This window comes from Rhinolophus hipposideros, assembly GCF_964194185.1.
Source record: "Rhinolophus hipposideros genome assembly, chromosome: 19".
NCBI lineage: Eukaryota > Metazoa > Chordata > Mammalia > Chiroptera > Rhinolophidae > Rhinolophus > Rhinolophus hipposideros.
The window spans coordinates 20,222,579-20,249,161 of NC_138065.1; the positions used below are offsets into that span (position 1 = coordinate 20,222,579).

The 26,583-nt window shown below is 32.3% G+C and overlaps 1 protein-coding gene across 4 annotated transcripts in view; it reads right to left on the minus strand.

The window, feature by feature from the left end:
* Positions 1 to 26,583, minus strand: part of AGL (amylo-alpha-1,6-glucosidase and 4-alpha-glucanotransferase) — an 80,920-nt gene that overhangs the window by 8,578 nt on the left and 45,759 nt on the right. For all 4 annotated transcript variants that reach the window (XM_081026937.1, XM_081026940.1, XM_081026938.1 and 1 more), the window contains 15 exons: positions 24,356 to 24,480; positions 24,153 to 24,265; positions 23,904 to 24,038; positions 21,214 to 21,344; positions 17,905 to 18,041; positions 17,517 to 17,650; positions 16,479 to 16,654; positions 12,636 to 12,738; positions 9,569 to 9,794; positions 8,244 to 8,355; positions 6,375 to 6,510; positions 5,192 to 5,304; positions 4,128 to 4,339; positions 2,826 to 2,923; positions 107 to 194 (listed from right to left, as the gene is read on the minus strand). In XM_081026937.1, coding sequence (XP_080883063.1) covers positions 107 to 194; positions 2,826 to 2,923; positions 4,128 to 4,339; positions 5,192 to 5,304; positions 6,375 to 6,510; positions 8,244 to 8,355; positions 9,569 to 9,794; positions 12,636 to 12,738; positions 16,479 to 16,654; positions 17,517 to 17,650; positions 17,905 to 18,041; positions 21,214 to 21,344; positions 23,904 to 24,038; positions 24,153 to 24,265; positions 24,356 to 24,480 — 2,039 coding nt within the window. The remainder of the gene's footprint in view (positions 1 to 106; positions 195 to 2,825; positions 2,924 to 4,127; positions 4,340 to 5,191; positions 5,305 to 6,374; positions 6,511 to 8,243; positions 8,356 to 9,568; positions 9,795 to 12,635; positions 12,739 to 16,478; positions 16,655 to 17,516; positions 17,651 to 17,904; positions 18,042 to 21,213; positions 21,345 to 23,903; positions 24,039 to 24,152; positions 24,266 to 24,355; positions 24,481 to 26,583) is intronic.

A 26,583-nucleotide genomic window follows, 5' to 3' on the forward strand; every position in this document is an offset into this window, starting at 1 on the left:
AAGATGATTTAAAAGTTAAAAAAAAAAAAAAAAAGCTGTGAGTCTCTAAAATTACTTGAAAAATAACTTTAATTGAAAACTCAGAAAAGGAAAATGAAATTCTTACAGGTCCTTGGTGATAATTGAAACCTTTAGCAAGATTGTAATTGTCGTTGTCTAAGGCATTGTCATAAATTCCACAGTAAACCATATCACTGCAAAATGATTGAAATTTAGATTAGAAAAAGATGAGACATTATATAGGAAGCATTAGAAAAAATTTCAATAGCAAATGTAAGCGAAATAATCAAATTATTTTATCTTCCAATCTATAGAATAAACTCATCATCCATTTAACCTTAAATTAATATATACTGAGTTCAGAGAACTTTAATAATGTGTTAGGGAATGACTAACAATTACTTAATGGCTAATACAAAAAAATGTAAAATATTCAGGTACCTTTTCTTCAAGGAGTTAACCTGACACCAAATAGTGATTAAAGTAAATTATTTCACTAGGTCTCTAACATACTTATAACAATTAAAATATACACAGAATAATTTGAATTAGTAACAATTAAAGGTTTTATTATTATATATTTGAAAGGTTTTTTTCTCCATGAAATTATTTTATTAATAAAATTAATTAAAATTAGTACATTATCAGATTACAAATAGCAATTGAATACACATAGAAAATTTACATACACTTATAAACTAAACAAAGTATTACAAACTTATTGCAATAGATAATACAAGACAGTTATCTATGTTCAGTTTAATTACATTATTACTTTTATTTCTTTTCTTTTTAAATAACTTTATTTTTCAATTACAGTTGACATACATTCTATTAGTTTCTGATACACAATGTAGTGATTAGACATTTACATAACTTATGAAGTAATCCCTTGATAACTCTAATACCCATCTGACACAATGCATAGTTACTACAGTATTACTGACTCTATTACCTACGCTTTACTTTATATTCCTATGACTGTTTCGTAACTACCAATTTGTACCTCTTAATCCTTTCCCGCCCTTCACCCATTCTCCCAACTCCCCTTTCATCTGGCAACCATTGAAGTGTTCTCTGTTTCTCTGAGTTTTGTTTTTGTTTTGTTTGTTCATTTATTTTGTTATTTAGATTCCATATATAAGTGAAATCATATGGTATTTGTCTTTCTCTGTCTGACTTATTTCACTCAGCGAAATACCCTCTAGGTCCACCCATGTTGTTACAGATGGTAAGAATTCATTCTTTTTTATGATTGAGTAATGTTCTATGCATATATGTACCACTTCTTTATTCATTCATCTATTGATGGACACTTAAGCTGCTTCCACATCTTTGTTATTGTAAATAACACTGCAATTGATTTATGGTTGCATACGTGTTTTCAAATTAGTGTTTTGGCTATTTTTTCTGATAAATACTCAGAAGTGGAATTGCTGGGTCCTTTTTTGTCTCTTGTTATAGCTTTTATTTGTTCTTTTTTTTTTCTTTTAGTGAGAGAGACAAAACTTGATGCACGCATACTCGTAACTGTACGTTTTAGTTTGGATAGTGGTTCTTAATGCCTCTGAAAATGTGGAGAACACCTCAGAATGCAGAGAAGTATATGGATATAAAATTTTACACCTCAAGACTGAAATGAGTACACGGTAAGTTAGGAAAAACCTACAAAGTTGAGGGTACTATAGAAATGGAGCTCTCTCATAAATTACATAGAAAGCAAATTGATGATGGGTATCAAACTTTAAAGGAAAAAAACAAAAAAAAAATGGTCATAGAAATTCAAGAAAAAGCAAAAGTTGGAAAAGAAAAATATGGTACACATAATCATAAAATAAAAACAACACTATTTACTGGTTTAAATAAAAATAGTGGTATAACTACAGAGAAGGTTGGAAAGGGCTGGTGGTAAGGTGAGGAAAGCATTAAATCCTCATCTATCATCACAAGAAGTAAACAAAGTCTAGTATTTTTTCAAAATCATGGAAAAGAGGGAGCATTTGAGACCCTGCTTCCCAGCATGTCATCAGCTTGGCTCAAATAAAAGTGCTCTTTAAAAAAAAAGAGAAATAAAGAACTGCACACACAGATTACTTAAAAATATGAAAGGAACTACAAGAAGTAACAACTTAGGCAAAAAAATCGTCTCTAAGGAGAGAATATGTCCATACTTCCAATGTACATACTAATCACTATAACAATAAGAATAGGCATTAGAAAATATTCATGACATTAGTTTTATAAACTTAAAAACTCTTTCACTGATTATTGAATATATGAGAAGTCAAAGGCACTTTGAACAATGGTGGTTAATGAAGACACAGAAAGTATTTTTTTTTTTTGGACTCCACAATATGTATCTTTACTTTTTATGTAAACTTCAGGCTTATTTAGCTAATGAATAGAAGGTATGCTAATGAATAGAAGGTATTTTTAAAAACTGCGTTTGTATACAAGTTTAGAAATTTTTATGGACAAGCAAAACAATTATGGGTGATGTAATACTGTATCAATGACATTCTTTTTTTTTTTTTAACTTTTATTTTTTTTAAGTGTGTTTTTCCAGGACCCATCAGCTCCAAGTTAAGTATTTATTTTAATCTAGTTGTGGAGGGCGCAGCTCACAGTGGCCCATGTGGGGATCGAACTGGCAACCCTGTTAAGAGCACCGCGCTCTAACCAACTGAGCTATCTGGCCACCCCATCAACGACATTCTTAATACACTCTAACTTACTCTGGATCCAAGTTTTCGTGTCAAGATTAAATATAACTAAATATTAAATATAATATGAATAACATTCTTAGCACTTATATTGAAACTTACTCTGGATCCAAAGTCTTCATGCCAAGTGGGCCAAGCAATTTTTTTTCTGCCATCTCCAAAGCTTTCCATGCTTTTTTTGTAGTAAAGAGCTCAGGGGCCTAAGGAATGTCAAAAACAAATATACAAAAATCTTAGGATCACAGAAGAATTAATTTTCACTCACAGTGGAACATAAACTATTTATAAACTTGGAAAAGAAGGAAAATGATTTAAAAATACAGTGTGGGTTGGAATTCGAGTACATACACCAAACCTCCAATGAGGCTGACTTGGAAGCACTGTTCTTGATCTTCAAAGTCAGGAAAATTGTTAGAGGTGATTGTTTCCTCGTGTTGTTTCAAGAAAGTGTACTAGCTCCAAAAGGAAGTTGCCACAGCTATATGAAGGCAGAACACATTTAAGCCCACCTAATTCATTCTTCAGAAGGTTTACAATAGCTTCCTTTAAGTATATCTGGAAACCATATTTTGCTTCTAGGGTCATAATAAAATACAGAAGGACTTGCCCTCCAACAGCATATGAGATATGGAGGAGAGAAAGCACTGGTGACTAAGAATCTACATTAACTTTAATGATTAAATGAAATCAAATGTACACTGAATGAAATCAAATGCACAAAGATACCTTTCTGTATCTTTGCAGTTTTTATTCTACGATAATGAAGTGTACTCTATTCAGTACTCTTTTAGACAAAGTAGAAACAGTTAGGCAGACACAGAAGAACATAACCCTTCTCTATTTTACTGCCCTTGTAGTTTACTTTTAGTCTACGTAGAGATAAAATAATGAGAGTCTAGAATTCCTGGCTAGAAAGAACTAATTAGAAAACAAGGAAAACAGAATGTGAGTTGAATATACCCACATTAGTTCACTAGTCCAGATGTTTCCAATACTGTGCTGAGGCACCGATGAGGCACCAAGATACAGATGTCCTCAGCTTTCAAGGCCCCTGGGGGCTCACTGAAGCAGCTGAATCTGGCACAAGCAACCTAATCCATTTCGTCCAATGTGCTGTACAAATATCATCATTTTCTATGTATGTCGTGATGTGAAAAACATTGGAAGCACTTCGTTAGTCTAATAATGGATTAGAATCCATTATTTTCTATTTTTTGATACTAAATGTTAAAGGTTAAGGATGGTATGCATAATGCTTTAATACTTAGAACACACTGTAAATCTATCTAGTAAACAACATACTTTTAAGCAATTAAAAGAATTTGAAAACAAATGGGAATAAAAAACTAAATAAACCCTATCGTAACATTTTTGAAATTTGAAAATAATAAACAAATTACTTACTACAACCATTGCTATGGTAAAGTTAGGCCTGAGCTGGTAGTCACACCAAGGGCTTGAAGCTCCGTAACTGTCTTTGTATATGCCACGTTTGTGAACCAGATTAGGATTCTTTTCATTACTATCGGAAGGGTCTTCGGACACATAAAATAGTTTTTCAAAGTTGTCTTGTATTTTTCTGTTCCATTCATGATATGAGACTGCCACAACCTTTCCTGAAACATGATAAAAGACTTGGCAGTTTTAAGCATTCAAAGAAATTTATACATTTAGCTACAGCCAAGGAGTAATACTGAGGCAATACATTATCTACTTTTTGAAAGCGTGAGGGTCTTCTGAAGGGCAGTTGCTTGAAATTAAAAATCTTTCATTATATTACCAAAAAAGGCTCAGACTCTAGCAAATGAACCATGACTTGTCTTTGTTTGGATCACTCTTATATGTTTGATAAAGTTACCTTTGTTGAGCATTTGAAATGAGGCTAGTCTGAATAGAGATGCGCCAGAAGTGCACAATATACACTGTATTTCAAAGACTTAGCACCTCACCAAAATAATGTAAAATAGGTCATAAATAATTACATACTGATTTCACGTTGAAATAATATTTAACATAGATTGAGTTAATAAAAGTAATTACCATAATTAATTTCATTTATTTAGTTTTTTTACTTTTTTAATGTGGGTACTAGAAAATGTTAAATTATGCATGTTGCTTAAATTATATTTCTACCGAACAACACAGTTTTAGAAAAAGTTATAAAGATTTCATAATCGTTCACAAAACACAGCTTGCTCAGTCACACTGAGGGAAAAGAAAAGCACAATATGGCAATAACAGCGATGCTTTTCACATCTCAGGTCAAAGTTACTAACCATAAAAATATGGTTAGTAACGAGGTTTGTTACAATTTTCATACTAGTAAATTAATGGTTTAATTTTAATTCCTCTTAATTTTAAGGGTTTCCTAATACGGTATTAGTTCATTAAGTCAAATGATGATTATGTAGGTTAAGAATATAGACAGTACATTTGGAGTTTTCTTGTAAATAAAATGAATAGTTTACCATGTCTTTTTACTGTGACTTCATGATAAGGGAAAATATTTTTCTGGGATAATTCCAGCAACCAACGAACGGCAGATTTACTCAGGCCTACAATTTCAACAGCAGATCCATCTCTAAAATTAAAAGTAAATTTTATTCTGTGAGTTGGAGTCATTTAAGCACTATTTAAAGAGCATTCAATAAACAATTTTGATGAATTATATAACTAATTTATTATAAAAAGAACTATTTATAAAAAAACTCCCACTTTATAGGAATATGTATAGGAAATCTCTCTTCTTACTATTTTGCCATTGTTTACCTTGTTAACGTATTTTTTAAATATTCTATGAAGTAGAACGGGGATTATGCAGTAAAAAGAATGGCAGCTAGAAAAAGGTAGGAGTAAGGAATCAGAGAATATTGAAATAGAGTCCCATAAAAAAAAAAAAAAGAAAAAAAGAAAAAAAAATACAGCAAACATGGGATATAGTATGTTCATCTACCCTGAAGAGAGCCAGGATAGGTGAATATAATAATTTGAGAGCTTATTTTTAAAGAAAATGAAAGGGAAGTACAACAGGTCATAATGTACCAAAATAAACAGGTTTTTAAAAGAATTTGCAAAGCACGTAATGACAGCTATTATTAAGTAATTTTTTGGTAATTCTGACTGAAGATAAAATTTAGAATAAGAAAATAGTTTCTCACACTTGATACTATTAAGCATTTGAAATCATAAAAAGAAATGATGGGATAAAAGATTTAAAAAATTAGGGGGAAAAAGATTCAGAAAGTGAAAGGATTTCATAAAGGATGGGATAATTGGTTGTTTTCTATATTTACAAAAGATGGGCATAATAAAATGTTTAGAAATGAAACACTTCAGGTTAAGAAAATTTCTTAAACACAGACATAATGAACGATAAAAATTCACTTTGAGGTATTTGTAGAGAATCAACCCATGAGAACTTCCAGAAGACAACAGATAGCTTTACTTGATGACTTTTAGTACTTACAGTATTGTGTATATGTATATAGGGGGAGAAGTGGGGGATGAATGGAAGAGGAAACGGGAAGGAGAAAGAGACATTTTCACAGATTTGCTAAGAAGACTTACTTCATGGTTAATAGAATAAAAGATTCCACAAGTATGTGGTTTTAAAAAGGGTAAATTATATAAGCCCCACAAAATAAACCCTACCTTGGAGTGGCTGGGGTTCCTCTGTTTCTAGCTCTGTCACTTTCTCCCATTTTATCCATCCACGTGCCGCAATTAAAGCGATTTCCTCCATAAACAAATCCTGTTTCTTCATTAACCCCTGCGGTTATATTAAAACCTAAACAAAATAAAATACTTATAAAATTTAAAAGGAATATAATAAACCAAGACAACTATTCTGGAGAGCAATTTGGTAATACCTTAAAAGCTGAAAATGTGCATATTCTACCACATGGTAATTTAATTTCATAGATACACACTCTAGAGAAACCCTTACTTATGTATGTGCACATGGAGACACATACAAAGATACTATTGCAACACTGCTTGTATTAGCAAGAAAGTAACTGCCGAGTAGAGGAATGGATAAACACTGTGGTTTATTCACACAATGGAAAACTCTTTGTATCACTTAAAATTAATGAACTGGATTGAATCAAGATGGATAAGTCCCCCAAACAAAACGATTGAGTACATAAATTGCAAAAGGATATGTATAAGATAACTTTTCCGTAAAAGTATATATGTATTACATATATGTTAAAAGTATATATATTAAATATATATAAAATATTTTATATTATATATTACTGTATATATAAATATATAAATATATATATAAATATATATACAAAAGTATATGTATATTGAAAGTATATACACACATGCAACCATGTATGTTTTTATGGCTGTGACTTATATGATTTCATAAGACATACAATTTAAAAACAAAATATTTATAAGTAGTATATACACATTATATATATAACATATAACATAATATGTTGAATATATACCAAATAATATACTGAATATATACTATATGTATCATGTAATTTACACACACTCAAACATACATAAACACATAAAGTACAAAAGCACAGATGGAGATAAAAACCCTGATTATAATTCTGGAGAGGGAGGGAAGAGAAAGAGATAGAGATAAAGCTTTAGCTATGTTGGTAATGGTTTATTTCTTTTTTAAAAAAAAGAAAGATCTGAAGAAAATACTGCCAAATGTTAATATCTGTCTAATTTCAGTTCTAGGTTCAATGTATAATTTATGTTATTTTCTGTACATTGAAACATTTTATAATTAATATTTAAAATAATTCAGGGATATCACAAAAAAATGTTCTTTAAAATATAAAATCTATTTCTATGTCATTCTCTTAGTAAGGATAAAAAAGTTAATAGTGATTCTTACCGGCTCAGTTGGATATAAAATTTGTATGTTAGCATTACAAACAATACATTAACTAAATGAGATTTAATTACTGTTTAAAATAGAATTTATAACATACAAGAAGGAATTTAGATTCTTGAGTATACACCGAATTTGCCAGTTAGTTAGTTATCTGAAATACCTGGACTAGATCACTTAAAAAGTTTATCATTTTATGTTAGAAATGATAGTGTTAAAAAAAGGAACAAAAAATAGTTCAGAATCCTATTACCCTAGCAAAATTATTATACTTCAGTTATTTTATAAATAAAAATGGGAACAATATAATTCATCCCCAATGTTCTTGGGAGTGTTAAATGGGAATAACATAGGCAAAGTAGTAGCACAATGCCCAGCACATAGTAAACACTCAATTATTAGCGATTATTATTATGATTATAAATGCAACCAAATTAACCTTTCAAATTGACTAACCAAAGATATAAAATTTTATCTTTCCTCTAGAAACTAAAACTAAACTAGTGAGATCAGGAACTGTGATAATCTTTTTTTCATAGTTATATGCTGACATTTTACATACAAATAAAATATTTGTCAAATAAACGAACAATTACAAGGTTTAATTTCACCTCATCAGTAAATCTCTACTATACAAAATGATGTACCTTCATCCTTCATGTTTCGGTCTATCTGTGGACCAGCATTCCTTTCTCGGAACTGTATGCCCTGCATGTGCTTTTGCATAGCTTCCTGTATTACTTCAAACAATGGCTGATCCTATTTGAGACATAATGGATGTAACTTCTGTTAGAAATACATTTTTCTTATTTTCCCCCGAACCCTATTACTGAAGTTTTGTGAAAACATATTTTCCTTAGAGAGAGAAATGCGAATCAGGGGTACGTCTGGGGAAAGCAGCAGCTTCTATACACCAAAAAATACAGTCGATCTTTGGCATATGAATATTTAAAATATTATAGTTGTGACAATTCACGTCAGTGACATGAAGTAATTTGTAATTTTGCTAACACATGAAAATGCATCTTGTGAGCTTGTATGGTTTCTATTAGAGCGAACTGTTCAGCTAATAAGTGAATCAGCCTTATTATACAGAAACCTGAATTTTATATGGGCATTGCTGTTCTTAATCATCCACATACATAGTAATGGAGCATATACTAAAGTGGTACTTTAGGTAAAACTTTATTTGACAAGGGTTCTTTGAATACTTCATGATATAAACATTATGGGGACATAAACCTATGCTGGCCCTGGGGTAGTTTAGAAGTTTCCCACAGCCATATACCAAACAAACTATAACAAAGGCAGATCAGAAGTGGTAAAAGTACACTATACATTACTATACATCACTATATATTACTGTCTGGGAAAATATTTCTAAAATATGTCTATTCATTCTGCACTGTTCATAAGATAAACTCTGAACTCCCTGGATTGGTAGTCAAGGCTCTCTACAACCTGGTTCACCCTTTCCACAATCTCTTACTACCCTACAGGTAAGGTATTCTACACAAAAAGCCAAACTAGACTGAGCAGTACGTCCTAAACTGTGCTTCAATCCATACTGAGATTTATTATTCACCTTTGTTGTCTTCCGACATCTTCCCTCATCCCTGCTGAAATCCGACTCACCTTTTAGTTCAGGTTCAGTTTATGTGAAATTTTAGCTACTTGCTAAAGTTCTCCCTAAGACCCACCTACTAGATCAGCTCTCTCCCTCTTATGAGAGATCACATAGCACTTCCCACACACCTCTTTTTGTAATGACCATAGTCTGTACACATCCTCTCTTCTACCATGTTGCAAGCTCTTTAAGCAAGCAGCTAGTCTTATCTCTGCAAACCCTCATGGTACCAGCGGATGCTAAATAAGTAGCAATATTTGAAGAATTCTTAAGATTCAGATTTTTAACTGCAGGTATTTTTATAGAAGCTAAAAGTCATTTTTCAGGAAAAGAAATGATTTTTACCACTGTGCCAGCAGGCAAAGGAGCAGAATCATCTGTCGGATACATTCTGGATACTGGACATTTGAGAATGTCTAGGCCATTTGGCACCACTTTACAATAATCCTGAATACACTGCAGCCACCACCACACAGCATCCCGGCAGTTGTATCTGGCGTAAGTTCCTTCACCCAGGAGATTAGGAATGAGACCATGTCTCAGGGTACCAGCAAATGCTAAAATAATATTCCTAAAACAACAGAATTAGGTAGATCATTTGACATGAAAACAATCACTTAAAAAATTGAAGACAAAGAGGTAACTTTTAATGACTATTATTTTTGGTGCATTTTTCTCTCCTTCTTATTGCTTTGTATTTTCGGTGGTCGTAGTATAGAACAAGCACTGAATCAGAAGTCAGAACTTTGATCCTAAGCCCTGGCTTTTTCTCTAACAATTTGTGTGACCTACCCTGCCTGAGACAGTTTTTTTCATGTGTGGAGTTAGGGATGTGACTGGGTGATTTTTACGGTCCCTCATAGCTCTAGATTCTACTTTTGAAATCCTTGGTATTTCAAAATCTAAGTAACTAAGAACATGCACTCTATTATTTTAAATAGCAAATACCAAGAGCAAAGCAAACATGTAGGAAAATACACGAGTAAAAGCTGACCTTGAAAAAGATGATTAATTTTCAAAAACTGGTAAAGGATACTTTATCTTTTAAAGTGTTAGTCTACTATCATATACCAAATGACAACTCTGTAAAATGGCATGGCATTCTAAAAAAAGAGTGAAATTAAGAAATAAAACTGAGGTTTAAATCCTAGTATTACCATCTGTATGCCTTGGAAAAGTCACTTAAAATGTCTATCTAGGCTTCAGTACTTTTTGGCTAAACCATTTAGAAATTTAATTAATTCTATGCCTCAGTTTAATGCCCATCTCTTAAGTAATAGTGCAACAGGAAACTTTGTTTTCTGCAGTACAAAAATGTTAGTATGGACAGTGACACTTCCAATTAATAAAAGGTCAGAGTGCTTGCAATATTCACCATCCAGAACAATGTCCTGTACTTGAAAGTTGAACACAGACCTCTGACCATGAATACCTCCGCAGGGGGCAGAAGTAGAGCTATCTGTGGCAGGGATAGCCATGCGTCCACCAAAATGGCTTTCCTACATGTCCCAAGATACGTGACAGCTGGTTGTGGCTAGATGACTAAATGGAACTGAGGTATGTAAATACAAGGAACAGGTGTTACTTCCCCAGGGTTTTCTCTTTCCTTCTCTGCCAGTCAACTGGAGAGGCCTCAAAGGCCCCGCAAGATGGCAGATCCTCACGATGAAGGAGCCTGTATCCCTAAACCACTCTGTGGAAAGCTGCCTCCTGAACATCCACACTGGACCAGAAGCAAGAAATAAATTTCGTTTGGGAAAAGCCATTAAAATGAAAGAGATTATACTTTACAGCAGCTAGCACTAATCTAGCAAATACATTATCCTCTGGGAATCATCTAGTACGGGTGGGCAAACTGGAAAGGACCAGACAGTAAATATTTTAGGCTTTGATGGCCATATATGGTCTCAGTTATCTATTCTTTTTCTTTTTTAAATGACTTTTTAAAAAGATAAAACCATTCTTTGCTCAAAGGTCATACAAAACAGGTGACAGGCCATAGTTTGCTGATTCCTAAACTAGACAGTCAGATGTAAAATTAAGCAGCAATTTTTGATAGTACATAGAAGTGATAATTGGGAGTCCAGACAAGAATAAAAATAATGATTTAAGAAACTAACATCTATGGAATGCTTCACATGTGGCAGACACTGTTCCAGACACTTCAACTGTATTACCTCATTTAATCCTCACAAAAACCCTGTAAGGTAACACTAGAACCATTGTACAGAGAGCACAAAGAGGATAAACAATTTGTCAGGTGGTAGTTTTGGAACAAGGATTAAACTTGTTTGGCAGTCTGGCCCAGACCCCAATTTATAACCACTACACTCTGCTGAATCCTGAATCCATTTCCCAGTTAGTCACAATCATTTGGGGTCATTTGGGGAAGAAGCAAAAAACCTCCCAAATTTCTAAAGCCCCATATATAATTCAGTAAGAAAAGGTCTTATTATAGTAAGTTAGCAGGAAGAATATAATACATTTCAGATGCCTACTTAAAAATTTTCAAATTTAAAAGGACCAAAAATAAAACTTATTATTTCAAGAGGCAAACTTCAGTTATTTTTCTGATGACATTGAAACAAGGTAGCCTATAAATGCTTTTTTTTTTTTTTTTTTTTTTTTGCTAAGTTTTAACCTGGAGAGCAGTATGGTCAAACTTAGCCATGAGCTGTTGACAATCTCTTGGAGCCCTTGCAAAATCCATTTGCAACCTGCCAAACCTGCTCTCTCCACACCCGGGTTTGGATTCGGGAGGTCCAACATAGGGACCACGAATATGTACTTTTTTCTAACTAGCGCTCAGATGATGGTGGCTGTGGGTGGGAATACACTGAGTGGCACTGCTGTGGAGCTTTTCTTTTCTACCCCTGATAAATTCATTCACATTATTGTGACACAAGAAAACACCATCTTCTAGAAAACATAAAACTGAAGGTTATAAGGTCTGACAGCAGATAGAGGAAAACCTGATGTTACAGTTCTTTCTACAGGACTCAAAGAGCCAGCAATGTCTTCATTCACTACAAAAGGACAAAAAATGGTAGACTTTCAAATTCTACCTGAAAGTTCATCTGAGTTCTTATACTTAATTCAGGCATGGAAATTTTACTCTTTACTGAGTGATGCTAGTAACATGATTATACACTTTTTAGTTTTAGTGAAATAAATTAGCTAATACTGAAAATAACCTGACCTGTAACATGAGGGACTTGAACCTAGTAACTTCAAAGATTATCACTCCTTTGAAATTCTATGATCCCATTAAATGAACAAGCAAAAAAATAAATAAAATAAACACCTACGGAAAACGTACCTCTCAAATGTTGAGAATAGATGGGTAAGTTTGAAGAGCACATGAAAAACACTCAAATATAAACTTGCATTGAACCTTTTAGAGATCTCCTACCTGGCTTCTAAATAGCGTCCAGTAATCAGGAGCAGACCTCTAAGCGCAATAAAAGTGTCCCTTCCCCAGCAACGAAAAATACCAGAAGAAAAATGAGGTAAGCCTAACAGGAAACACAAGAAAGTAATATGTTAATCTTAACAATACACATTAGCCTATGAACTCCACTCCTATAGACCAGCCACTTGAAACCTGGAGACCAGGATGAGCTATAGGTAGTCTGCAAACTGTCTAAAATTATCTGCAAAATCTGTTTCTACACTTACGTAAACTTTTGTGTGATGGAGGTTCCATATACTTATCAAATTCTTAAAGGAATGTATGGACCCAAAAGAGATTCGGAACCAGGGCTAGAGAAGGATGCTTATCTGAATTGATTTGAATGCGTGAGTCTTTAAACACAGAAAAACTTTCTTTTAATAAATTAAAGTCACACATCAAATAGTTAACACATAAACAAACACTTAATGTGATATTATTGATATATGCGAAAAGATGCTACCTGCAATTGAAAGGCAACAAATTAATCTAAATATGAAATGATTAGCTTAATGATACATATTAAATATGTTTAGTCATCTATCACTCTGGAGTCAAACTTTATTACTAACTTTCCCATTAACTCAAAACAACTTAAAAGTGTTATGCTTTGTTAGCAGGAAACAGTTTTTACCAATGAAAAGGAGGATTTTAGGTACCAAATAACTTGGACATTCTAGATAATTGCAGCTTGTATGCATGAGATAAAATAGGGTGATGAATGGATAAAATCTTAAAGTTTACTTTTCGATTGAGTTTAGTTTCTTATAAAACATGTAAAAAATACAACTGTTATCTGTACTTGTACTAAAAACAATAATCACTAGGAAAGCAAAGGAAATTAGATTTCACTCAAAAAAAAAGAACTGTGCTAAAGCATAAACGTAACAAATATTTCAGGAAGGAAAAACAGAACATAAATAAAATGAACACAGCATTCATTCATAAGTATCTTCTAAGCAGTTAACACTATCTGACATGATCTTGTTTGTTTTCTGGTTTGTTGAAGGAGTGACTCTCTCTCCCCAGTAGAAAATAAGAACCATAATAATAGAAACCTTCTCTGCCTTGTTTACCAAAGTATATTTATCACTGAAAATTATAACTGGTACATAATATATTATTATAAAAATTTACTGAATGAAGTAATAGGCTAATTATAAAAGGTAAATTGAGAGGTGAAAGAATCTAAGATAGACAATTTTGGCAATTCCTAAATGTACTACACAATATAAGTTTCTGCTTGTTGGGTCTTTACCTTCGTGAAGATTAGACGTTATTTTCTTCTGTTAAGAAAGATCAGAACTATGGGGGGAGGACGGTTGTCACTGTGTGAGGGACATAAATGATAAATGTCTAACTATTATATTGTTTTGTGCACCTGAAACTAATAAAAAATGTTATATATAAAAAAAGAAAGATCAGAACTAAAGATAACATTAGACATTTCTTCTATATTGTCTCCAAGATAATGGTATAACATATGCCTAAACACTTTGTGTATTTACCCACGGTTGATATATATGGCTTGTTTTTGTTTTGTTTTGTTTTTTCATTTTAAATTAGTTTATTTTTTCTTCTTGTTATGTTTTTAAACCATAATTTTGGTATATTTATGACCTCCTTTGACCCATTACCCTGATTAATCCAGAGTTGGATACAGTTGTGCATAAAAACTGACTCAATTGGAAATATCTTTTATTTACCAACCCTTTTAAGTTCTATGCAGACATTCCTACTGTTTACAGTATAATGTAGAAACATGAAGTTAAAGTATTTTTAACTTATTGCCTTTCATGTTTTTAGCATTTCTCAGAGAATAGCCAACCTGTGTTCTTTTTTTTTTTTTTAATTCCCAGTCAAAGGTATTTTTATTTTTTATTTTTTTAATTTATTTTATTTTTTTATTTTTTATTTTTATTAGTTTCAGGTGTACAAGACAAGGTAATACTTAGATGTTTATCATTTATATCCCTCACACGGTGAACCCCCTCCCCCCATCTATTATCCCTCCGACCTCATACCGAGCCATCACATTACATATATAAAATTCTAGTTGGCATTCATTAATGTTTAGCTTCTGGTGTACAATGTATATGGCTTGTTTATGGCTGATGATAATTTTGATGATGATGACAACAGCTAACATATATGCATATATAGGAGCTCTATGCCTTACAGACTTCCTGGTACTTTAACTCATTTAACATCTTGTATGAAATATGAGTATGGATAAATTCAATGGTGAAATTTAGTTGGTATGTCCTGAGATACTGGCAGTTTATCTTTATTTAAATCTGTAGCACTGATATGTAGAAATGTTTGTTATTAACTTTTTAAAACAATTTTATTGGGGAACAGTGTGTTTTTCCAGGACCCATCAGCTCCAAGTCAAGTCGCTATTTTCAGTCCAGTTGTAGAAGGCGCAGCTCACTGGCCCATGTGGGAATTGAACCAGCTGCCTTGGTGTTATGAGCACTGCGCTCTAACCAACGGAGCCAACTGCCGCGCCCCTGTGTTAACTTTTTGACCTCTAAGAGTCAAACTCACAGATCACATACCTTCTGAGTGATTTCTACCTTGTAAAATTATTATAAAAGATTTTTTTTGCAGTCACCAAAGGAAGGTATTTCTGTCCTGGTATTCATTTTAAAATGAATCAACCCTAAAAACCTATCTGCAAATTTTAGTATAGTCCTACATTTTGTTAGCATGGAGTATATAAAAACACTCCCTTGGGATTCCAGATGCAAATGTTAGAACTTTTATTTATATTCATTGCCTTATCTTTTTTAGTTTCTATTTTTGTTTTATACTATACCTGATAAGTATATCAGATATCATAACATATCAATACGTCATTTATGATATTAGTATATCTATTTTGGGAGTGCTTAACAACAGCAGCATATGTAATTAAAATGTTGAGGTTACTATTTTATATAATATGCCTTGAAACCAAATTCTGCTTATTAATTTTGTTTCCCACAATAGTCAAGTACAGTTTTATGAGCATCTGCATTGATTCATAAGGGAAAAGATAATTCCAGTAGGAAATCAAATAGCTGAGTGAAAAACCTAAAACAATTATATAATTAAAACATTCAGAGGGTTCATATGATCATTCTAAATGAAAAGTTAATTTTTTTTTTGAGTCATTAGGTCCCACTAAGTCTTTTTTGTAGGGCTGAGCAGATGTAAATTTAAGGGGAAACAGAGGACATCACATAGACAATACTGTTACTTTCATCCTGCAATTTGGTATTTTTCAGTTTAGGTTGGAAAGTTCTAAACTTCAATGACTTCAAATATTAAAGGCTCTCTAGAAATAGCTTGAAATTCATTAAAAAGAAAACAAAAGCCTGTCTTTTAGCTTATTTCACTTAAATTAATTACTTGATTCAGGTTTTACTACTACTTGCAGGAAAGAATGCCAATAAATACAGTTGAAAGCATCAGATTGCAATTAGACATATAATAAAAAATTATTTAACATGGTTTGTGTTTTGTAACTTATAGAAGACCTTTACATGATCTCTTGGTAATTATAAGGTTGTGCTAATTTTTAAAAATTGGGAAAGAAGAAGAATGGGAAAAAATCTGATTTTTTTAGTAAAATCTGATTTAAAATCTGATTTAAAAAAATACAAAATGTCAAGAGTTGAAAAAAATAGAAAAACAGGTATTAATAAACCACAATAAAAAAATGTACATAAATAAATGCCTGCTGCACAGTAATAATTAAATAGTAAACACAGTTATTATATTGACTTACACATTTTCACCTGGTGCGTAATTTCTTACCTGCAGCTAGAGACACACAACATTGCTCCTTTTCTTTTGTGATCTCATTTAGCCTGTATGGTATATCCATAAGTGAAGGTGAAAGAAGTGGGAGAGAAGAGAATTTTCCTATACCACACATTTGTACTGAACCCAGTGAAAGGTGTTTCACAAAGATGGAACCATTCTGAACAAAGCTGTAATAAAGTGAGTTAAAATATTATTTGCAAAAACACAACATTTTTATTTATTTATTTTAAAAATATTATTGGAACAGGAACACTTGAGATCAACACTCTTAACAGATTAAGTGTATGATACAATATTGTTATTTATAGACACAATGTTGTATAGATCTCTAAAAGTTATTCGTCTTGCATAACTAAATTTTACACTCATTGATTCAAAATTTTTTAGCAGTATTTTACTTGATTTCTTTCCTTCAAATAATCTCTTTACACGACTGTATAACACTGGTAATATCAGTTAAAAAATATTTTCAATTTGACTATACTTCAAAACTGCTTTCATTTCACCCAATATTCTAGCTAGTTGTAAGTCTGAGGCCTGTTGTGAAACAAATGGTAGGGGTGAAATTTTGTTCATTCTGAAATTATGCCCAAATCAATATGGTGGCTCTTCACTGATGCATTCTGATCTGTGGTTTCATTTTAAGGAAATTCATTCATTAAAGGCAAATTTCACTCATAAAAATAGCAGAATATTTTTCTCTTAACTAATGAAAAACTGGAAAAAGAATTGTGTATGTATATTCTAAAAATTGTATCCATTAACTTAATTAGTCAATGAATAAACAGAAATAAAAAACAATTAAATATTCCCAACATTTTTTTAGCTTTATAAACAGATTTTAATATCTAAGTTTTTGTATTTTCCAGATTAAAGGATGCTAATAAACTTACTATGGACTTATAAATGTTTACAGCTGTATGAGTATGACAATTGTTCATGTTTTGGTCTTTTAAGACCATGTATAAAGTAGTCTTTATGTGGTTTCTACACAAGCATGCTTATTCACTCAAACTTTGTTGAATATACCTTGACATCTGCTTCCATGCTGTATCCAGAAGAGTGGTGTATGCACCAATTAATATAGCATCAAAGTAACATGGGATAAGATAACGTGGGATCTGCTTCAAGTAGAAGAACATAGCCTGCAACCATTTACCAACCTATTACAAAAATAATTTAAAAAGTTTATTTGGTGTGTTTATAGGCTAGGCATATTTTAAGAGGTAAACCCAAACATGCAACTCTACTAACTTGTCATCTATCAACTAGATATCCATTTATTAGAAGTGAAAGATGATGAAGAAGAAAGGAAACTGTTTCAGGTTAGAAAACAATGTAAATATTATATATAATGTGGTAATACTAGTTCTTATTGTGCCCTTGTTTTCTCAAACTACAATATAGCTTTACTTACTTCAGCAATAGCTCCTGATCGTGAAATAAGCCGGCTACTGACATAGTCAATCATCCAATCACCAGATCTCAAGTTATCACAAAAGGGATGCCCCAAGTCATTCTTTGGTCTTATTTCTGCCAACACGGACATTAATCCTGAAAAATTCATAGAAATATGCTATGTTATTGGTAGAGGCAATTTGTTCCCATTGCCTGGGTTGCTGTCAGTGTCTAATGATTTGGGGTGAACACAGAGGTAGATACAGGGCTGCACGGTCCACAGCGGCACTTGGTCTGGTTGGAGAGAAGTGTGGGCAACACTGGCCTGAACCAAGACACAACGACCTACTGAAGGGGACTACTGTCACAAGAGCTATGCAGAGCTTTCCAAGATTTCCGTCTTCTGAGACTGGTCTTGTTCTTTTAGATTTTAATGTTATACCATGCAAAGACAACTGGTATGGTTTCTCTGCCCTAAGGTATCTGGGGGAAGAAAATTGATAAGCCTATGTTTTTTCATGTTGAAAAGTGATAGATTCATTAATATTCGGGCAAGATTTAAGGAAATCATAGAACTGGTTTCAGAGAGAGCAAGAGCAACTATGGTGATAATAAGAATAAAGCTTGGCTTGAAAAAATTTTTTGAAATGTAACAAGAGGTATCTGGAATTAAATAAAGTATTGAAGTGAGGTATAAACACATATCTTTAAGTAATATTCAAATAGTAGCATTAAAATTCCTATGCATACATAACAGATTCTGTGATTTCAACGAAAGAACAACAGTACTTCTTTCATTACTCAATATAGTATAATGTCCACCTTAAAAAATTATATTGGCTCCACTAACTCATTTTGACTAAATTTATTTATTTAGAATTTATTAGGTTGGTGCAAAAGTAATTGCGGTTTTTGCAATTATTAACCTTTTAAACTGCAATTACTTTTGCACCAACCTAATAATTAGTGTATGTAACATGTTTTTCTTTCTTTTTTTTTTTTTTTTTTACAGTACTTTATTGGGGAACAGTGAGTACTTCCAGGACTTTTGCTAGTCAAATTGTTGTCTTCAATCTTAGTTGTGGAGGGCGCAGCTCAGCTCCAGGTCCAGTTGCCATTGTTAGTTGCAGGGGACACAGCCCACCATCCCTTGCAGGTGTCTAACTGGCAACCTTGTGGTTGAGAGCCTGCACTCCAACCAACTGAGCCATCTGGCACTGGCCTCTGTGGGAATTGAACCGGCAGCCTTCGGCGTTAGGAGCATGGAGCTCCAACCGCCTGAGCCACTGGGCCGGCCCTGTAGCATGTTTTAAGAAATTAAGAAATAAATGCATAAATTTGAAATATAGTTCTATTTCTCAAGGGGCTACAACTTTCTTTGGGAAACAAAGCTTAAGCCATAACAAGATAGTATAAAATAATGTTCTACATATCCTGTAACATTTTCAGGGAAGGTAAATATTGCTCAGTAAATGTTAGTTCCACTTGTGGAATAATAGAATGACATGACGGAGCAGTGTTTTAGAAAAGAGATTTGATAATGACCAACGGGATGGACTGATTTGTGGAAGAAGAAACAAAAGGTTAGAAAACTGGTTCGTTGGTTTTGTAGACAGTACTTAGTCTTAGAATAGAGTGATAATTGTGGACATAAAAAAGATATGGTATACTAAAGAGAATACAGAAAAAAAATCCATAGATCATAATTACTGATTAAATATTGAAGATAAAAGGGGCAGTTCCAAAAACGGATTCCTGATTTCAACATGTCTGAATATGTATTATTAAAAGAAGTAGGGAAGTAGAGAAGGGAATTTGTTTAGGGGAGAGAAAGGTCAGTGAAGTGGGTAAGTCTGATTCAATCTGAAGTTCCTATTAACAGCCCACTGGAAATATTAAACTGTCAGAGGGAAAAGGGATTGGTATAAAGTAAAAAATAAATCAGTTAAATGCAATTATATTTAGAAAGGATGAGAAAAATCATCTTATGAGAAGGAAAAGAAAGCTAGTGAAGATTTAGACTAAACTTTAAGAAAGACAAAGGCCAAAAAGAAATTCACAAAAATATAGTATTTGCAGTCAAGTAGAAGAAGTTCAACAGCACAGAGTGAAAATGGAGTAGGTATCTGTTTAAGACTGGTAACATATACATTTCTTTATTACTCATAGTACAGAACATTTTGTGTTGAAAATGAGAAAGTTTTAGAAAAATGTAAAATGTTATAAATACAAAAAGTCTCAAAAAAATCTATTGAGAGCTTCTTATGTGCTTGGTTTCGTAGAAGATATAAAAGCTGAAAAATAACAACCTTCCAAAAGGCAAACCTTCTTTCTTAAGGTACAATCTACTTAGCGCAGTTTTAAAGCTAACAATTACCAAGCACTTACTATGAACTAAGATTGTCTAAGTATGTTACATGTATTAACTCATCTAATCCTCACAGTACACCAGTGGTAGATACTATTGCCGTCTCCAGTTTACGGATGAGAAAACTGGGCCATGGAGAGTTTATTCCTTGGTTATACAGTTAGTCAGTGTAACTCAGAGAGTCTGGTTTGAAAGCCTATTTCTTACCCACAATAATAAAGATTCATAAAAAACACGCACTAATTACTAAAATAAGGCAATATATTCCAAGTGCCAAGTAAGAGGTACAGTAGATAAATGCAATAGGTGCCCAGCGGTCAAAGAAATTACTGTGAAAATCAACAGTTAAGGAAGGCTTTGTGGAAGATGTAAGGCTTGAATTGGCCTTTAAAGATAGGTTAAATGGACAAAGAAGTAAGGAGTTGAAAAGAAAGCATGATACGTGGGAAGACTATTATGAACCTGGAATACATGTGTGATAAATCAATTTCCTAGATAAAAATCTAAGAAAATATTATCAACCAGATGGATAAAGCTGATAAATATTTAGTTCCTATGTCCCATCTTACAACTACTCTAACTGCATAATATATTACTGTAAGTTCTCTTTGTAGGATAAAACAAATATGAAAAAATATTTGAAGTTAGACGAAAAAGGAAGATGAATGTATTACACTTATAATCTAGTCCCATTTGGGGCCCAAATGAGTTATCTCATTTAATCGTCAACAAAGGCTATGTATTAGGCAATATTATTCACATTTTATAGAGGTAGAAATTGGGGCACAGATAAGTTATTTGCCAGCGGTAAGTAAATGAGTAGGTGGCAGAGCCATAATTTGAACCCAAGCGGTCCAATTCTAAGCACATACTTATATTCTTATTTCTATCAAGAAGACACCACATGACTATAAAAACAAAACAAAAACAAAAAGTTCAACTCTCTTTATACTTGCTTACCTTGAAGACCTGCATATTTAAGAGATGACCAGTTTGGTATGTTATAACATCCCCCACCATCTTCTTGTTCTTCTGATTCACATCGGTAGAGAACCTGATTTAGCTCAGCCAAAGTTAATTTAGAGGCAATACTAAGATGCAAAAAAATAAAGAAAATTGGTTAAATATAGTAAAATTTCACTTGCTGTCAATAAAAATAAAGAAAATCTGAATCATAACCATAAAATCTCTTAGCAATATATTAATGTTTTAGGAACTCACTGTAATTTACATATAAACAATATACATTATAAATAATAATTAAAGGATAAACATGTTAAAAATCCAATTAGAAGTAACATTTCTTTCTCACAAAGGAAATAATCAAGTGCCAATTTGATTAATTAGAAGTACTCTAGAAAATCTTTTGGCTGCTATATCCTTTATCTCAAATTTATTTTTAATCTTTCTAGTTTGGGCTTAGTTTTTTCAAACCTCCTTTACATTCTCCCATGTGGGACATCAAGAAGCTTTTTATGCTAATTATCTTAAACTCAAAATACTTATCAAAGGACCAGTAAAGGGACCATGACCAAGTCATGTTAACCACCTCAGAAATCATGGAGTATTTTGTGTTTCTCTCCTAAGGTTGCATTGCCTTTCAAGAAATAAGGATTTTCTCAGATAAAAATGCTTCTTGATAATGGTCAGACGGAAGTGTCTATCATGGCCTTGATTTCCGTGTGTTCAGTTAGCAGTGAAATTGTATACTGACCACAGCTGAATACAACTGAAACACTATTTTCTTGTGTTCCTATTTGCTCTGGTAATTTCGTTTTACATAACTGAATACAAATCCTCTTAAATTTTATGTGGACACATACCCTCCTGACTATACTTCCTTATTACTCTTTTAGTTCTGTCTCAAATGAAAAAAAATCACTGTTAGCTGAGCTTTGTGCCCACTGTCTCTGTCAGCCTGTTCCCACAGCTGGGATGGACTCTTTCTTCCTCTGGTGTTTGTAAGTCAAGTCTGAGTCAAATCAATCAGCGATCTCAGTATCAACTCCATTTTAGGTCAATATTTTTTCAACATGCAGCCAGTGAACTTGCGGTAAGAATTACCTGCAGAGTTTATTAAAAATGCAGATTTCTTGGCCTTGCCCCAAGATAATCTGAGTAGGCCTGAGGAAGAATATGCATTTTATAAGCATTCCACAGAAACACAAAACTGTTTCATCACAGATTTTTTTAGAATGCAACTACTTTGCTAAGAATAGTTTGAATTGAGAGTTAATATTCTTAATGATAGAAGTTATTATAAAACAACAAAGACAGTTGAGCTCAATAGAAAAATGTGGGCCAATGAACAAAAAATTTAACTTAAGTAATGCTTAAAATAAATTAAAATGAGATGTCATTTTAAAGTATATTATATTAACCAATTTGATTAGTAACAGCTAACACTTATCAATCACTTACTATGTGTCAAAAAACTGTTGTGTTTTATATAAGTAATCTTCATAACTTTTCAAGAGAGGCACTCTAATGGTATCTATTAGGTAACTTGCCTAAGGTCTCACTTCTTATGGTTAATAGGAGTCTGAAATTTGATTCAAACCCAGGCAGTCTGGTTCTATATTCTATGCTCTTAAACACTATATTATAATAATATATACCCAGTATTGGTAAGGATGTGGAGTAATAGACACTCTTACACAAAACTGAAAGTATTAATGAATCTTTCTGGAAGGGATTTAGCAGTATGAAAAGCCTCAAATATGTGGCTATAGTCTAACTCAGAAATTCCATTTCTGGAAATTTATCTTATTACTAGTGATAAACATATATTTATTATATGCCATGCATTGTTAAGTGTTTACTTGGCATTAAAAAATTTAAGAGGTAAGTACTATTATAAGCCCCATTTTCCAGACGGAGAAACTGAGATAAAGTAAATCTAAGTATCTGTCCAAGATCATATTAATAGTGGTGAAGTTGGAGTCAAACCCAAGTCTAAATTTCAAAACCCATTTTACCTAGTAAGAAAATAGTTAGTAAGGGAATAACAGGATTTATACAAAGGTAAACATACAAACACATACATAATGGGAAATACTTGGAAGCAATCTAGATGTCCAAAAGACTGATTAAATTATTATATAGCCATATAACAGAATAATGCCCTGGATTTTTAAAAATAATGTGGTAAGGAGTATGATGTATGCACCTTACAGTGTTTCCCCAAAACTAAGACCGGTCTTATATTAATTTTTGCTCCAAGACGCATTAGGGCTTATGTTCAGGGGATGTCATTCTGAAAAATCATGCTAGGGCTTATTTTCCGGTTAGGTCTTACTTTTGGGGAAACACGTTACTCTCAAATAGTTCAGAAAAATTGTGCGTGTGTGTATAGACAGGCATGTGTGTGTGTGTGTGTGTGTATGTGTGTGTGTGTATGTATGTATCCATATCTGCATCTATAACTATATCTAGAAAATGCTTGAGTGTGAAAGAGCATGCATGCAAGTACACACACAAATAATAAAGCACTCCGGCAGAATGGTAACAACTGGTGATGCTGATACTGCTTGGATCACCCTTTGAGTAGCAAGGATACAGGGACCCTTAAAACTGCTTACTCATATCAGGCTGGTGATAACTCATCAGTTACTAAAGTGGCAAATCTCCATAATAAATGGCATACTTACGAAGCAAAAGGAATTTTTAATATAGGATCTGAGTTGTCAACAGCAAGGCTCCCAGATTTAAAGTGAGGACTGAACTGTGTTAGATGATTTCGAAGAATTCCAACAGCAACTTGTGCATGTGGATCAAGACTAACTCTGAAAACATTAATTTAAAAGTTGTTAATTTTTAGGAGTAATTTATTCAAAATTAACAGGATAGGTAAACTGTTTTAAATATAAGCAAAGTCAACAGTTTGAACTCTAACATACCTGAATACAATAACACTTCCTGGAGACAAGTTTTCAAATTCTATTTCTTGAATATATTCATTGGGTCCTTTTGTGGCAATTCCAGCTTGTTTAACAATTTTACTTTCATTAAGCTTGAAAAAAGTTATATAAAAACCATTCAACAAATAATTTTAATGTCCTTAAAATTTTAAACACAGCAGTAAGATGAGAGTACCAAATACCTGAATATGTTCTCTAATTTCTACTGTGATATTTGGCATTCCATTGATTGAATTCTCATCTTTCTTATAAGGTTTTGTATTTCTTTCAACAGTTCTAGCTTCAAGAACTACTTCTTCAATTTTGCCTAAGAATATATAAAATTTTAACAAAATTTCATATTAAACAATCTGAAATTAGGAATTGCTAAAGGTGTTTTAAATCATTTAACTTAAAGTTGATTATGAAATGTCAGTTAATTTTTAAAAAATGCAAAACAGTCTGAAAGTAAGTGATTCTACCTAATATGCATTTTTCACACAATGCTTTTGTTTTTAAAAATCACAAATTAGGAAAGCTTTATTTGAAAGGAGATCTTATCAAGTATTGCTTGATAATAATTACTAATAATAAATTAGGAAAAAAACCCTAGTCCTACCACCTAGCTTAAGAAAACATGACAAATACAACGGAAACATCTGTGTACCCTTTCTTCCCCTTCAGAGGTAACCACTACCTGCAGTTTGATGTTCATTGATCCTGTGCATTTTTATGACATCTGTGTTTTCCTAAACAACATATATTATTTTCATATTTTCAAGTTCTATTAAAGTGGATTCAAATTATATACACATTTATACACACACACACATATATAATTTCTGCAACTTGCTTTCTACTGGACAACACTATTTTTTAGATTCATTCACATTGCTACATTAGCTCTAGGCTCATTCATTTTAAATGACAAATAGCATTATACTATATGAATATATCAAAATGCATTCATTCTTTTAACATTGACATTAATTTTCCTCTATTATAAATAGGGCTAAAATGAATATTCTTGTGCATGTCTTCTAATGGAAATGTATGAGAGTTTATCAGATATACATGTAGGAGTGGAACTGCTGGGTCAAGGATATATAAAACTTTAACTTTATTGTTTAAATATTTTAAGCTTTAAGCCATTAATCTGACAGTAAGTAGCATTACTTTTGACACAGAAATTCTACTTCTGGAAATATACACTAAGAAAATTGTTTAAAAGAAAAAACTATTCTTAGTGTATATTTAAAACTTAAATAAGAACACTACTAAACATATTGAAAAATATTAAAAATGAAATACTAAAATAACAAAATACAAAACATTTGACAATGAAAATCACAATTTTGTGGACTGACAGAATGGAAATGGTTTAAGAATGATCAGTGACCAAAAGAAAATCTGAGATAATACTGTACACCCTGATTACAGCCATGTAAAACTATATATATGTATTAGCAACAATCAGATAAGATCACTGAATGTAAATTTGTGAATTTTTTCTTCTTCTTTAAAGTTTATTGGGGTGACAATTGTTAGTAAAGTTACATAGATTTCAGGTATACAATTCTGTAACACATTATCTATATCTCACATTATGTGTCCTAAGTTTGTGAATTAAAAAAAAGAACTGTTAACCCTAAAACTATTCAAGTTGATAATTTTTAAAAATCGCAGTTATGTATATTTATCAACTAGCAACCAATATATAATATGATTTTTATGAGAATTTTCACTCCATCAACAGACTTGGACAGATGCTGTATGCACAGAAGCATGTTATGCTATATCGTATAATAGTTAAGAAATAAAATACACACATCTAGAAAAATATCAAGCAATAATAAGGGCAATCTTCGGGGATGTATTTTATAACTAAGTACAAAATGAATGATATAGAGAGACTATAAGTGCATATGTTCAGAGGAGAGAGAGATTAATGAGTATTTAGATAAGGCTTCTTGAAGGAGATGAAACTTTAGTCCTTCAAAGATGTAAAAAGTTCAATTATAGGTAGAAGTAAGACTACTTGGGGAGCAGTGAAAATATCTATTTGGCTAAAATAGTGGTGTGATACAGGGCTAGGGAGGTACATGAGGATGGATTATGACAAGCCTTCAATATAAAACTATTTTCATTTTGGTATATACATGTAGCATTACTTTTGGTTTATATATGTGTGTATGTATGTGCATATACATACAAATATACATAGATGCAAACACATGAATGTACATATGTAAACTGTTTCACAACTAAAAAAATTGTTAACATTTGAGACTATTTCTGTCCAGGTTTTGTTCCTTGTAGTGGTAAAAATATGTTACCCAAAATTTCTAATTCTTTTTCTCAACTACATCCACACTTACACTGTGTTATATATCTGATATATAACAATTTACTATAACAGTGTGACTTAATA